The sequence below is a fragment of the Haliotis cracherodii genome, unplaced genomic scaffold (genome assembly GCF_022045235.1).
Source record: "Haliotis cracherodii isolate W230 unplaced genomic scaffold, xgHalCrac1.p SCAF_30, whole genome shotgun sequence".
In the NCBI taxonomy this organism is placed as follows: Eukaryota; Metazoa; Mollusca; class Gastropoda; order Lepetellida; family Haliotidae; genus Haliotis; species Haliotis cracherodii.
This window is the reverse complement of record NW_027266287.1, coordinates 1479578-1493557: the sequence shown is the minus strand read 5'-3', so window position 1 is coordinate 1493557 and position 13980 is coordinate 1479578. Positions and strand designations below refer to the sequence as shown.

The window sequence follows — 13980 nt, the reverse complement described above, 5'->3', positions numbered from 1 at the left end:
CTATAAGATGACCAAAGAAGAGTGGGAGGAGGCTGGAGAGCTGAAGCCTTCTCAAGAAGAAGCCGACACCCGCCTGCTGCTCCATGCTCTGCATGCAGCAGAACATGGCTACAAGAGTGTAGTCATCACTGCTGATGATACTGATGTCTTGGTCTTGACCCTCGGCGTCAGTCAGCAGCAGTATCGCATGCCCAATGCCCAGAAATGTGGGACGAAGAACCGCACAAGGTACATAGACATCCGGAAGCTACACCAGCAATTGGCAGATGTCTGTAATGCACTCGTCGGCATGCACACGTTCACTGGCTGTGATACAGTCAGTGCCTTTGCTGTCCGGGGGAAGATGACAACGTTGAAGAGGATTAAGTCAGACAAGACCTACCAGGAGGCCTTCAGTGAACTTGGTCGTTCATGGGAGGTATCGATGGAATTGTTCCAGGGGCTGCAGGAGATCACCTGCCAAATGTACTTGCCTTCTGCCCAGACAACCGAGGTGAACAGACTCAGACACCAACTCTTCTGTGCCAAGGAGTGTGGTTGGACAACAGATGAGGACGGCAAGCTGACAATTCAGTGGATGCGTGGCTCACCTGCACCAGATGCCGTTCTCCAGCTGCTCTCCTGCAAATATGTCCGCTCATGCAAACTGCCAGATTGTTCTTGCCTCGCCAATGACTTGAAGTGCACAGACATGTGTAAGCTACAAACCTGCACTAACCAAGCCAAGGATGAACCACAGTTATAGCTTTCAGATTTGTCAGACTCTGATGATGAGCTTGACGGTGATTAGGCCCAGTTACTCAACTATGGACACATATAATTCAACTTTCAAGTCAATTTTCAAAGCTACTAGTGTTCTAACTTGTTTGATAGGCATTACTTAGAAGTTGACGGATGACAAGATAGACACAATTTTTATGGATAACAACTTCTTTAATACTGTATTAAAGAAGTTGTTATCCATAAAAATTGTGTCTATCTTGCTACTAGTGTTCTGATTGTGTGCCCAAGAGATTAACCATGGTCTCTATGATGTTTTTATTCCGTATGTACTCGTTTTACTGTCAGAGTAAATTACATTAACAAAATACGTGTTTATGGCTGTTTTTCCTAGGGTATGCTGATTTAATGGGTTAAAACTTCTAATAAGCTACCAATCTGCGATGGTTATCATATCAAAACATAAACTAGACATATATAGCATGTAAAAAATTGCAACTAGAATTTGCCACTCTGAGTGGTACCGATAAGTGAAATTTTTCGGTCTTGGCTCATGGTAACTTATTCGTGATTCTACTACCTGCTCTTGTGGATATCCTTATGAGGATCCTACACATTACTTCTTTTCATGTCGCAACTAATGTAATCTTCGGAATAATAAGTACTACTATATAAAGGGATATGACTTGGATTCCGTATTATATGGAAATGCTACAACATCTACTGATACTAACCTTGCTATCGTACAATCTGTCCATTTGTTCATTGCAAAATCAAAAAGATTTAAAATCTAAATATGTCTTCTTAACAATTACATCGATTAAATAGTTGTTGTATGTGTGATATGCGTTTGTTTATGTATCGATATGACTTGTATATCATCATAATATTTGCAAAAGTAGGCACAATCAATCTAAATTTATTTTTTTATGTTCAGTTTACTCTTATTAATTGTTAAATGTTCTTTGTAGGGAGAGGTTCACCAATCCCATTCCTTTTTCTTGGAAATAAATATTGCTTAAATCATATCAGATCATCGATATACCTGAAGCTTAAGTTAAACTTCTTGGCTATTCCGATTTATATGCACAAAGAATCAGATCCGCAAGAAGGGGAGCAGCACACTTGATGGCCATTGGAATGCCTACTTCTTGCCTAAATGTCTTAAAAGTAGGCACAATCAATCTAAATTTATTATTTTATGTTCAGTTTACTCTTTAATTGTTAAATGTTCTTTGTAGGGAGAGATGTCTCAATGGGTTGAACATGTTCACCAATCCCATTCCTTTTTCTTGGAAATAAATATTGTTTAAATCACATCGAATTAATGCGAGCGCTTTAATCCTGTTAGTTATACCTAGACGACCAAGGTGCCTGGGCATGGGTTACATGTCCAAAACTAAAAGACAAATCAAGACATTCTTTACGTAATTCCGACATTTATTTGCATCGATAACAGATAACAAAACTTAACCTGGTCAGAATGACACATGCCGATATTTTCACGTACAAATCTTGCTCATTACAAAATTGTTATTTCCTATGAATCCAAAATCCTTTGGGAATAGGTCATACGAAATGAAACATTTTCTGTAGACTGAGTGTGTTCTTGTTTCTCCTGGTGACTATGTTGTACTTGTTTCCAACAGATCAGACAGAACTTTGCCTGGAGAATACAGCAATTGTCTAAAACAGTACGATATATAAAATTGTAAAATTGAAATTTGAAGTATTATGTGCAGTATAACCTTGATACAATTGGGCTTGCAGGTCCTGAGATTTATGGCTTTGCTGTATTATGGTAGAATGCTGACACATACCTTTTATGGGATTTGAAAATCCTCAATACAACATGCAACATAGTATGAACCTCACAGGGTCAACTCATGGCAACAATTGTATCCTTGATACCAACATATGCAAAAAAGTATGTTAACTCAGAATTGAAGAAACTACAAATGTCTCGAAGATGAAACAGGTGAATGTTGTAAGTCTGTGTTGAATTACCATATCAAAGATTGCAGGTCTATGTTTCTAGGACAGGGCTCTGGCCCTTGAAGAACCTCAAAGTCTTATAAAGGGGTTATTTCCCTTTAAGATATACCCGTGAAGAAGTTCTATTTCACACTGACAGGCCTGTATAGCAGGGCAAGAACAACGTGAGCGCTGTACGTCCATCCGTCCATCATGATGTAGATGTAGATGTAGATGTAGATGTAGATGTAGGGGGCTCCGAATGCCCTGCACCACCAGGGGATGGAGGGTCTGCTGGGGTTTTGATCTGGGCAATACTGACTGGACCCGAACCAACAGTAGGCACAACACCGATTGGAACTGGATTCAGTACTGGGATCATCGCACCATTCTCGCCCTTAATATAGGTGAGGATCATTGGGATCCCTTGATTCGGTATACCACCAGACTTCGACATTTGCACTGTGTTCAACTGGGATGGGATATCCACACCTGACGCTGTCACCTCTCCGAAATTCACTGTCCGTACGACAGAACCCAAGACTGAAGCTTTAACATCTTCATCTTCTAATGGTACAGTTGTTTTGGAGGCTGCTAAGGGAAGACATTCTAAATCAGAAGCCAGAGCAACTGAATAGTTCTTTGACACGTTAGTGGAAGGCTTTTGACTGTTTATGGTGAGACTATCATTCCCTGAGTTGCTAGCTGATGGGGCAATGTCTTGAGCTGGATCTGGTCTCAGTCCTGACTCCATGGCCGCCATGGAGTCCAGCATGGACTGTCGGAGATTCCGCCCCAGGAACGCACGTTTGGCTGAAACTCTCTGGATGGGGTTCTCACTTTTCTCTTTCTTAACTTTCTTCTCAGGTGGACTTTTCTCTTTCCTCTCTCGGAGTGATCGAGTCGGCGCTTCCACAACTTTGCGTTTCATCTTCCCTCGAGGTCGGCCTCTTCCTCTGGGAGTAATGATGTTGTCACTGGTGATGTGTAAATCGGCTTCACCTACAAACAGAGATCACATACAGATACTGGCATGTTCGTAATAGGTCAGCCTCGTCATATGGGAGCATCTCGGTTGTCACTACTGAAGGCAAGATCATCTAGTCAAAGATGCATGGAACTCTTGTTTTCAAAAGTCAAATACCGTATTCGACGTAATAAGCGCCCCGCTCTAATAAGCACCCACAGCGATATTTGCTTATAATATATTGGCTTGTGAAAAACCTGATTAGCACCCCTTCCGATTGATTAAAGTACACTTATTTATTCGTGTATCATACACACTCATGTCTTATATGCACTCTTAATTTATGATTCTGGAAAATATATCTGTCATGAATAATACGCACAGACTTTTGTTTTGATTCATTTCAGGCTGTCAGCATTAACCATGAAATTTACGATCTTTCCACTCTACTTTTTTACTCACCAAAATTACATTCTAAAAAGATCCCCTATTTCTAATCTTGAGACTGCCCTGGGGGCTTATTACGTCAAATACGGTACATGTGTTTTTCAGTGTGTACTGAATGCAGGATCACGTCAGGGAGATTACCTCTTTTAACAGCACTCACAACGTACAGGCGAAGTACTCCTATTAGAAACTGCAGAAAGACACCTCAAACACTGCTGGGATCGTCCAGCTTTGGTGTCCGGAAAATGTACGACAAATGAACATAATGGACAGACACCGAACTCTCCGATGATGTGAGATTCTACTCAAGTACGTCAAGCTCGGGTACATTCTTTGGACATGGAGGGTGGACTCAACATACATGGGGGTTGTGTTGTTAATGTTGAAACATATCAACAAACAGTCGCACATTTGTCATAGGTTTACACTGCGTCTAAGACACATTGGCTAGGTGGGTTAGATTGCTGACTTTGTGTGCTGGCAATTAGGTGCCTCACTCTGAATGTGTGGTTTCGAATCCCAGATGGACCTAACCCCAAAATTACTATAATTTGTACTTTACTAAGAAAGTGTTATCCCAAATATAACGTTTGTTATAAATGCATAAAAAGTACGCATCAAAAGAGGATCTTGTGTGTACTTGAAGCAGATCAAAATGAACACTAAAGAATGAGTGGTAGCCGTTGTTTAATTATCTTCCCGAGGCAAGAGAGTTAACTGACTATAAAAGTCCAGTTTCCACCCTTGCCGAACTAGGCTGGTATTATGGAGTTACATTTTGGCTGGACTAACAAGTCTATGCATAGTCCAATCAAAATCGTGCACCGAAATCGAAATCCGGTTCCTAAACTGTTGTGCAGATCTCGGTCAATTGAAGGATTTGCAAAGCATGTGCACCGCCAACTTGTTGTCAGCAGATATTTATGAAATCTTTTCATGTTTTTAATCAAGGTGCTCACGTGATTTGATGCATTTCGCGATGTAAGACCCGTTTTATCACAATATAGATCTTGATTATCGATCAGATTGTCCTGACTCGGCGCCACCATTTTGAGTGAAGCAAACGCAAGTGATACGAGAGGTGGAATCTGATTGGTCCAATGGAGAGGTTTAGAAGGGACATAACTGGTAATAGCAGCTGGTGGCGCTACAATCGATCCCAGTAATTACAGTCTTGTTCAGCAAGGGTGGAAACTTAACTTTTTGGGGGGAAGATGTTGTTTAATATGGATGAGAATTGTGCAAGAATATTTTAGAAATACTTGCTTAGAACATCCACGTCCATGTTAACTCCACAATCACATGGATCCAGAGTCTGCTCCATATGCTGTATGTGAAGGACTTAAACTTTTGATGACCAGTTAGATTACCTGATCCTGATGGAAGTGACTGGTCAAAGCTGGACTGAACTGTTGTGGACTGGGCATCAACTTGATCGTCAGACTGGTTCTGGCTGCCTCTGCTCTTCTTGTTGGAGCCTTGTTTGTGAGCCCTGGACATCACCTGCTTCCTGTAGAACCTGCTGCCTCTACTCAGGGGGTACCTGCACAGTGAGTGAGTGAGTGAGTGAGTGAGTGAGTGGGTGGGTGGGTGGGTGGGTGGGTGGGTGTTTGAGTGAGTGAGTGAGTGCAGGGATAGACATATCCACTAATCTGTTAGTCTGAGACAAGTGAAAATCTTCCAAAACTTAATTTTCCAAAATGCAGACAGTTGGACTTGACCAAAAAAATCTACCCCTGTAGTGGGCAGAGTGAGTTCTGAGAAGGGACAAACAACCTAGATTGCTAACAAAAGTTGGAAATTGTAAGGACTCCAAATTACCATAGGACCAGTTACTAAAAATGAATTCCTTTTGGCCGCCTTGTAGTATGCAGGTCTAAATAGTCCACGTATTTCTCTATGTCATCGTACAAACCCTTTAGTCTTGGCTCGTGGAAGGTTCTCCACCTCCTCCTCCCCAGCTGTGATTGTCTTGGCCTTCTGGCAGAAATCCTTCCTGTCAAACGGAGGGTGTATCGTGGAGACGAGAGCTGGCCACACAAACAGCGCCTGGAACCTGGCCTTCAGCAAAGCATATTGCTCGGTGTTGCGGATCTTCCTGAGATGGCTTGTCGTCAAGGTGGGAGATTGGTCGGACTTCATTGTTGTGTCAGACTCTGTTGTATCATTCCCTTCACTGGGAGTCGGGACTCTTTGATGCTTGGGGCGAGAGTTGGGCATGTGGTAATATTTCACATCATACAAAGATCCTGCATTTGTAATGTTCTTTCTCCGATTGAGAAGCAGAGATTTGAAGGCAGTCAAGTTTGTCACATTAGGTGGTAGGTATGGGAGGGACCGTTCACAGACGCGTGGCTCATCACTGTCAGATTCAGCACTCGACTCAGTATTGGTGCCTGTAGAGATGGAAGCAGTCGACTTCACCGGATCAGGCGACGTTGGGTCTAGATCAGGTTTTGACACTGTCTTTGTGACAATTCGGGTAAACCTTTGGCGACTAGCAGGTTTGACAGTCTCGACACTGGTGCCTTGAACAAAAGTTACTGATTTCTTCTTTCTGGGAGCAGCATCTTGATCTTCTGTAAAGAAAACACAGTTACTAGCAGTTCTTTTGACGTGGCAGGACAGAATAAGTATAGCTATATGATAGAATCAGGTGGTCCTTAACTTGTTTTGACGTGGCTTGACAGATAAAGTAAAAACCTGGGTGGTCCTTAAAATGTTTGGAAAATGCATGACAGATTAGTAGTATACCTAAACATTCCAGGACCTTTCAAGCCTCTGCAAACCCTGATGATGATGATGATGATGATGATGATGTCTGATTTGTGTCGACAATGGAGTCCATGTTACATGAAAAATGCCAGCGACCAGGAAATCAACTTCTCCACATGCTCTGTGTGGGTTTTATTGACTTGTTATCTGTAGTGAGTGAGTGAGTATGGTTTTAAGCCGCTATTAGCAATATTCCAGCAATATCACGGCGTGGGACACCAGAAATGTCGGGAATCGAACCCGGGTCATCGACGTGACGAGCAACACTTTAACCACCAGGTTCCCCGACCGCCCACTTGTTATCTGTAAGTGTGTGGATGATGATGTGAGGGCACCAGCAGTATCCCGACAGAGGACCCCACAATGGGTTTTCCACACTGTACAGGGAGGGCACTGAACCCAGGAGTTTGGCATGAATAGTGAATGCTTTAACCACATAACCATCAGGAACACCCTACCACCCCCAAGGGGGAAACATCTTAATCCATACTGACACCATGAGGACTCCCCTTACCCCCACGTCCCGCTGTGCCCCTGCCTGGTGTCCCAGTGTCCTCGGTGTCCCCCTCGGTGTCCCCCTCCTGTGTCCTCTCACTCTCAGCACTCCGCAGCATGTCCAGCTCCCCCATGGGTTCCGGTGCCCCTGGGGCGGGAGGCGCCTTCTTTGCCTGCTGTTTGGCCTCAGCCTTGCACAGTTGTCTTTTGGACCCCTTGATTCTCCTGCCAGCAGCTGGGGTGCCAGTGGGCGTGGCTGGAGTGGGGGTGGGCGTGGCTGGAGTTCCATTCGGGGTGGTGGAAGGAAGGGCTGACGATTTACTCATGTTTTTAAACTTAGAGGCATTTTCCAGCATTGTCCGCGGATCAACATCAAGGGCCTGTTTAAAAAACAAAAGAGTTGGATAGTGATAGCTCAGATATGTTTGATCCTGCTTCTAATTTGGAAAAATGGTGTTGGCCAAGGTCAAAACAGGGGATATAACTCTAGAGAGACCCAAATCAATTGATTTTGCCACTGAATGTGAATGAAACCCTTTGAACATCCACAGACTGTAGCAGGTAACACTTAACATAAAGTATCAATGTGATACCCTGGGCCGTGGTCCACAAAGCAATCTTAGCACTACAAAGATCAAAAGCCTATGTTAAATTTTGGAAGTGACGATCACCTGAGCGTGAAGATCGCTTTGTAGATTGGGGCCCAGGGTGCTGTGGTACAAGACAACCTTAGCGCTACTGTCGTAAGTCCATGTTAAGATATGGGAGTTATGATCACCTTAGCACGACAACAGTCGTAAGTCCATGTTAAGATATGGGAGTTAAGATCACCTTAGCGTACAACTGTCGTAAGTTCATGTTTAGGTATGGGAGTTATGATCACCTTAGCGATACAACTGTCATAAGTCCATGTTAAGATATGGGAGTTAGGATCGCCTTAGCGCTAAGATCACTTCGTGGAAAAGGCCAAGGTCTCACGTGTGGCCAATGCTTTAACCACAAAGCTACTCCACCAACCCAGTGATTCTAGCCGGGTAGAATTGGCTCTACACAGTCTGCATGACATCAGTGATATGAAGGCAGTAAGCTCACCTTCATGACAATGTTGAGTGACTTGACTTTAATCTGGCGAAGCTCCAATTCGGAAGAACTTCCTGCCAGTGTACGATCTGCAACATCAGAAACACCTTTACACAATGATACACGTGTCTGAGTGGGGTATCCATGTTAAACAGCAGTATTGTATCTCAGTGGACTAGCACTACAAAACCGGCATCAGTCCACACCCACCCACATCCGCACACACACACTGCTATTTTAGTGCAATAATCTTGAATGTGACGATAACCCCATTTCACATCACTTCACATCACGGTGTGAGAAGTCCATGCATGAATTACCCGACACAAGCTGTACTGATCCACTTAAACACATAGGGCATAGGTGGCCGTCGGGTAGCCTGGTGGTTAAAGTGTTCGTTCGTCACGCCGAAGACCAAGGTTAGATTCCCGACATGGGTACAATGTGTCAAGCCCATTTCTGGTGAATTTCCTTGAAATTGCTTGAATATTGCTAAAAGCAGCGAAAACCATACTCACTTTCTCACTCACATAGGGCATACACATATCTCTACACAATCAGGTCGACGTAAGCGTACACATATCTCTACACAATCAGGTCGACGTAAGGCTTAAACATATCTCTACACAATCAGGTCGACGTAAGGCTTACACATAACTCTACACAATCAGGTCGATGTAAGGCTTACACATATCTCTACACAATCAGGTCGACGTAAGCGTACACATATCTCTACACAATCAGGTCGACGTAAGGCTTAAACATATCTCTACACAATCAGGTCGATGTAAGGCTTACACATAACTCTACACAATCAGGTCGATGTAAGGCTTACACATATCTCTACACAATCAGGTCGACGTAAGGCTTACACATATCTCTACACAATCAGGTCGATGTAAGGCTTACACATAACTCTAAACAATCAGGTCGACGTAAGGCGTACACATACCTCTACACAATCAGGTCGACATAAGGCGTACACACATCTCTACACAATCAGGTCGACGTAAGGTGTACACAGAACTCTACACAATCAGGTCGACAAAAGGCTTATACATGTCTCTACACAATCAGGTCGACATAAGGCATGATAGAAAATGTATGATATCTGAAAACCTATGATGCGGAAAGCTCTGATCGGAAACAGGACAATCCGCGATGGTTATCAAGTTTTCAATAACATTTTTAGAAGTGTTTTTTTATCAATCTTTGATTATATTTTTAAGTGGAAGATATTTTTTGAGGACTACTGTTTTAAAAAAAATGATTTTCCGCATTTCCGCGGAGATTTCACATCCCTGGGTAAGTGTTAACAGTTCCATCAATTCTATCACCCCTACTGCTTACTGAAGAATTTTCTTGGCCTCCCTTTTTTCATTTTCTTTTTCGTTTTATAAATGGAGTGAACAGCTCCTCTCATTGACCGCTCCAATCGCCGATTCCTTTCAACGGCTCTGAAGTTGAAGTTCCTCTTGGAGTGTAGTCTGGCCTTGCCCCGCGCCTGCAGCAAGCCGCCCTTCACGTTCCGGGACAGCTCTATCAGCTTCTTCACCGACATGTTGCTGTTGTGGGAATAATGGATTTGGGCAGCCAACTTCTCAGCAGTTTGGGTCTGGAATGAGATGGAAATATGGGACTTGTTAAACGCCAGTTAGCAATATTCCATCTGTATGGGACTTGCTTAACGCCAGTCAGCAATATTCCAACTATATAGGACTTGCTTAACGGCAGACATCAACATTCCAGCTATATAGGACTTACTTAACGGCAGTCAGCAATATTCCAGCTATATAGGACTTGCTTAAAGCCAGTCAGCAATATTCCAACAATATAGGACTTGCTTAACGGCAGTCAGCAATATTCCAACTATATAGGACTAGCTTGACGGCAGTCAGCAATATTCAAGCTATATAGGACTTGCTTAACGCCAGTCAGCAATATTCCAACTATATAGGACTAGCTTAACGGCAGTCAGCAATATTCCAGATATATAGGACTTGCTTAACACCAGTCAGCAATATTCAAGCTATATAGGACTTGCTTAAGGCCAGTCAGCAACATTCCATCTATATGGGACTTGATTAACGCCAGTCAGCAATATTCTTTCAACAGCTGTTTCTCTGACCTCTAGGATCCTGCACCCAGTGTTTCATACTCACATCAACCTCATCTCCATCCTGGGTGTCAGCCACGTCACTGTTCTGGATGAATCGGACGTGTTTGAGGATGATGTTCTGCAGATGCACCCGTTGTTCGATGAGCCTCTGCCGGGCGGATGTTCCGTATCCCAGGAGCGGGGGAGGACGCGGAACAACAATATCCCCTGTGTGAAGGAACACTCCAGTGATTATACATTCTTGTGATGATACAATCTGATGATATATGGGGAAACCCAAGACCTCATTAGTATTGAAAGACTGAGGATCTATGTCTTTTGTCACTGAGCACGTGGTTTTAGATGTATTCACCTTTCTGTCTATCCCTTTCCTGTTTGGCATAGTCTTCTTTGAGAACTCCCATCCCCTCCTGAAAGTTTCGCCATGTCGTGTGCTCTCTCTCCTTCAACTCTTCTGATGACAGGTGCCCCCCAAGCAGAGCTCTCTTTGTTGTCTCCTACAGATATATAATAGATATACAATAGATGTGACACTGACAGGTGCCCCCCAAACAGATCTCTCTTTGTTGTCTCCTACAGATATACAATAGATGTGACACTGACAGGTGCCCCCTAGAAGAGCTCTCTTTGTTGTCTACTACAGATATACAACAGATGTGACACTGACAGGTGCCCCCAAGCAGAGCTCTCTTTGTTGTCTCCTACAGATATATAAAACAAGTGACACTGACAGGTGCCCCCAAGCAGAGCTCTCTGTCTCCTACAGATATACAATAGATGTGACACTGACAGGTGCTCCCTAGCAGAGCTCTCTGTCTCCTACAGATATACAACAGATGTGACACTGACAGGTGCTCCCTAGCAGAGCTCTCTGTCTCCTACAGATATACAACAGATGTGACACTGACAGGTGCCCCCAAGCAGAGCTCTCTGTCTCCTACAGATATACAATAGATGTGACACTGACAGGTGCCCCCAAGCAGAGCTCTCTGTCTCCTACAGATATACAACAGATGTGACACTGACAGGTACCCCCAAGCAGAGCTCTCTGTCTCCTACAGATATACAACAGATGTGACACTGACAGGTGCCCCCAAGCAGAGCTCTCTGTCTCCTACAGATATACAATAGATGTGACACTGACAGGTGCCCACTAGCAGAGCTCTCTTTGTTGTCTCCTACTGATATACAACAGATGTGACACTGACAGGTGCCCCCAAGCAGAGCTCTCTGTCTCCTACTGATATACAACAGATGTGACACTGACAGGTGCCCCCAAGCAGAGCTCTCTGTCTCCTACTGATATACAACAGATGTGACACTGACAGGTGCCCACTAGCAGAACTCTCTCTGTTGTCTTCACTTTAGATGTCACACCTTGCCCACGTACCGGCAATTCATCAAACCACTTGCACTTCCTCTGCCAGATTTCCAGCCGCCGGTACCTCTGTAGAACCATGTTGTCAGTACGACCATTCAACTTGGCAGCAATCTTTGTCCAACTCTCTGAAAACACAATAATTCCATAATCAGAGTATTACGTTCATTATAAATACTTATCCTGCACTACATAATGCACCTTGCGCTTACTACCAAGGTCCTAACTGGAAATGAATGGTGATGGTGATGGTGCAGGTGGTGGTGCAGATGATGGTGCAGACGATGGTGCAGGTGGTGGTGCAGACGATGGTGCAGGTTATGGTGCAGGTGACAGTGCAGGTGATGGTGCAGGTGGTGGTGCAGGTGGTGGTGCAGACGATGGTGCAGACGATGGTGCAGACGATGGTGCAGGTTATGGTGCAGGTGGTGGTGCAGGTGGTGGTGCAGACGATGGTGTAGACGATGGTGCAGACGATGGTGCAGGTGATGGTGCAGGTGATGGTGATGGTGCAGTAGATGGTGCAGGTGATGGTGCAGGTGATGGTGATGGTGCAGTAGATGGTGCAGGTGATGGTGCAGGTGATGGTGCAGGTGATGGTGCAGGTGATGGTACTGTAGATGGTGCACGTGATGGTGCAGATGATGGTGCAGGTGGTGGTGCAGTAGATGGTGCAGGTGGTGGTGCAGTAGATGGTTCAGGTGATGGTGCAGGTGTTGGTGCAGGTGATGGTGCAGGTGATGGTGCAGGTGATGGTGAAGGTGATGGTGCAGACGATGGTGCAGGTGATGGTGCAGGCGATGGTGCAGTAGATGGTGCAGGTGGTGGTGCAGGTGATTGTGCAGGTGTTGGTGCAGGTGATGGTGCAGGTGATGGTGCAGGTGATGGTGCAGGAGATGGTGCACGTGATTGTGCACGTGATGGTGCAGGTGATGGTACAGATGATGGTGCAGGTGTTGGTGCAGATGATGGTGCAGGTGATGGTGCAGGTGATGGTGCAGGTGATGGTGCAGGTGATGGTGCAGATGATGGTGCAGATGATGGTGCAGGTGATGGTGCAGGTGATGGTGCAGATGATGGTGCAGGTGATGGTGCAGGTGATGGTGCAGGTGATGGTGCAGGAGATGGTGCACGTGATTGTGCAGGTGATGGTGCAGGTGATGGTGCAGGTGATGGTGCAGGTGATGGTGCAGGTGATGGTGCAGGTGGTGGTGCAGGTGATGGTGCAGGTGGTGGTGCAGGTGATGGTGCAGGTGGTGGTGCAGGTGATGGTGCAGGTGATGGTGCATGAAGGTTCCTTATGTTCTGAATCTGCACAAAGTATCAGCTTTATCGGAGTGATATTCTTAAATTGTTACTTATTTTTCAAATAAACATTTAAATTGAAGTTTACACAATACAAGGCTTTTCCATTGGAAGAGAGGCCGGTCACATAACCGACACAATTTGACGTTCATAGTATTTCACAGGACTGTATTCTTGAAATGATGTAAACACTGACAGACTTTTTCCAAATTCCCTACCACGAAGACATACAAAACTGTTGTTTCTAATCATGTAATAGGGGCGGTCGGGTAGCCTAGTGGTTAAAGCATTCGCTCGTCACGCCGACGACCCGGGTTCGATTCCCGACATGGGTACAATGTGTGAAGCCCATTTCTGGTGTCCCCCGCCGTGATATTGCTGGAATATTGCTAAAAGCGGCGTAAAACCATACTCACTCACTCTGATCATGTAGACCCTTTAAACTTGAACTCAGCGCTTTAGCATACATTGTGAAACATCAGAGAGTTTGATTGCATGATCGTTCACTAATATCCTCATTACGACCAATCCTCGTGAACAAAACATAGAAATGCACATCCACTGTGCAAGCTCCGACGTTCAAACAGTTTGGGCCTCACTCTATAAGGGTTCATACTCCAATGAACTCCAATTCTTAAATTCTATTTTTTTTAAAACTTAACTCAATCTACCTGTCATGGCTGAATCTCAAGTACATTGTCGATCTATATCTCCTACTAA

General features: G+C 44.5%; 1 protein-coding gene across 1 annotated transcript in view; it reads right to left on the bottom strand.

The window, feature by feature from the left end:
• Positions 1-2174: 2174 nt before the first annotated feature.
• The window catches only part of LOC139477049 (uncharacterized), a 32259-nt gene continuing 20453 nt past the window's right edge, over positions 2175-13980 (bottom strand). Inside the window, exons 15-23 of the mRNA XM_071259612.1 lie at positions 11968-12083; positions 10930-11074; positions 10621-10784; positions 9809-10073; positions 8471-8547; positions 7398-7758; positions 6024-6687; positions 5479-5651; positions 2175-3696 (exon numbers count right to left, since the gene is read on the bottom strand). Coding sequence (XP_071115713.1) covers positions 2906-3696; positions 5479-5651; positions 6024-6687; positions 7398-7758; positions 8471-8547; positions 9809-10073; positions 10621-10784; positions 10930-11074; positions 11968-12083 — 2756 coding nt within the window. The 3' untranslated portion in view covers positions 2175-2905. The remainder of the gene's footprint in view (positions 3697-5478; positions 5652-6023; positions 6688-7397; positions 7759-8470; positions 8548-9808; positions 10074-10620; positions 10785-10929; positions 11075-11967; positions 12084-13980) is intronic.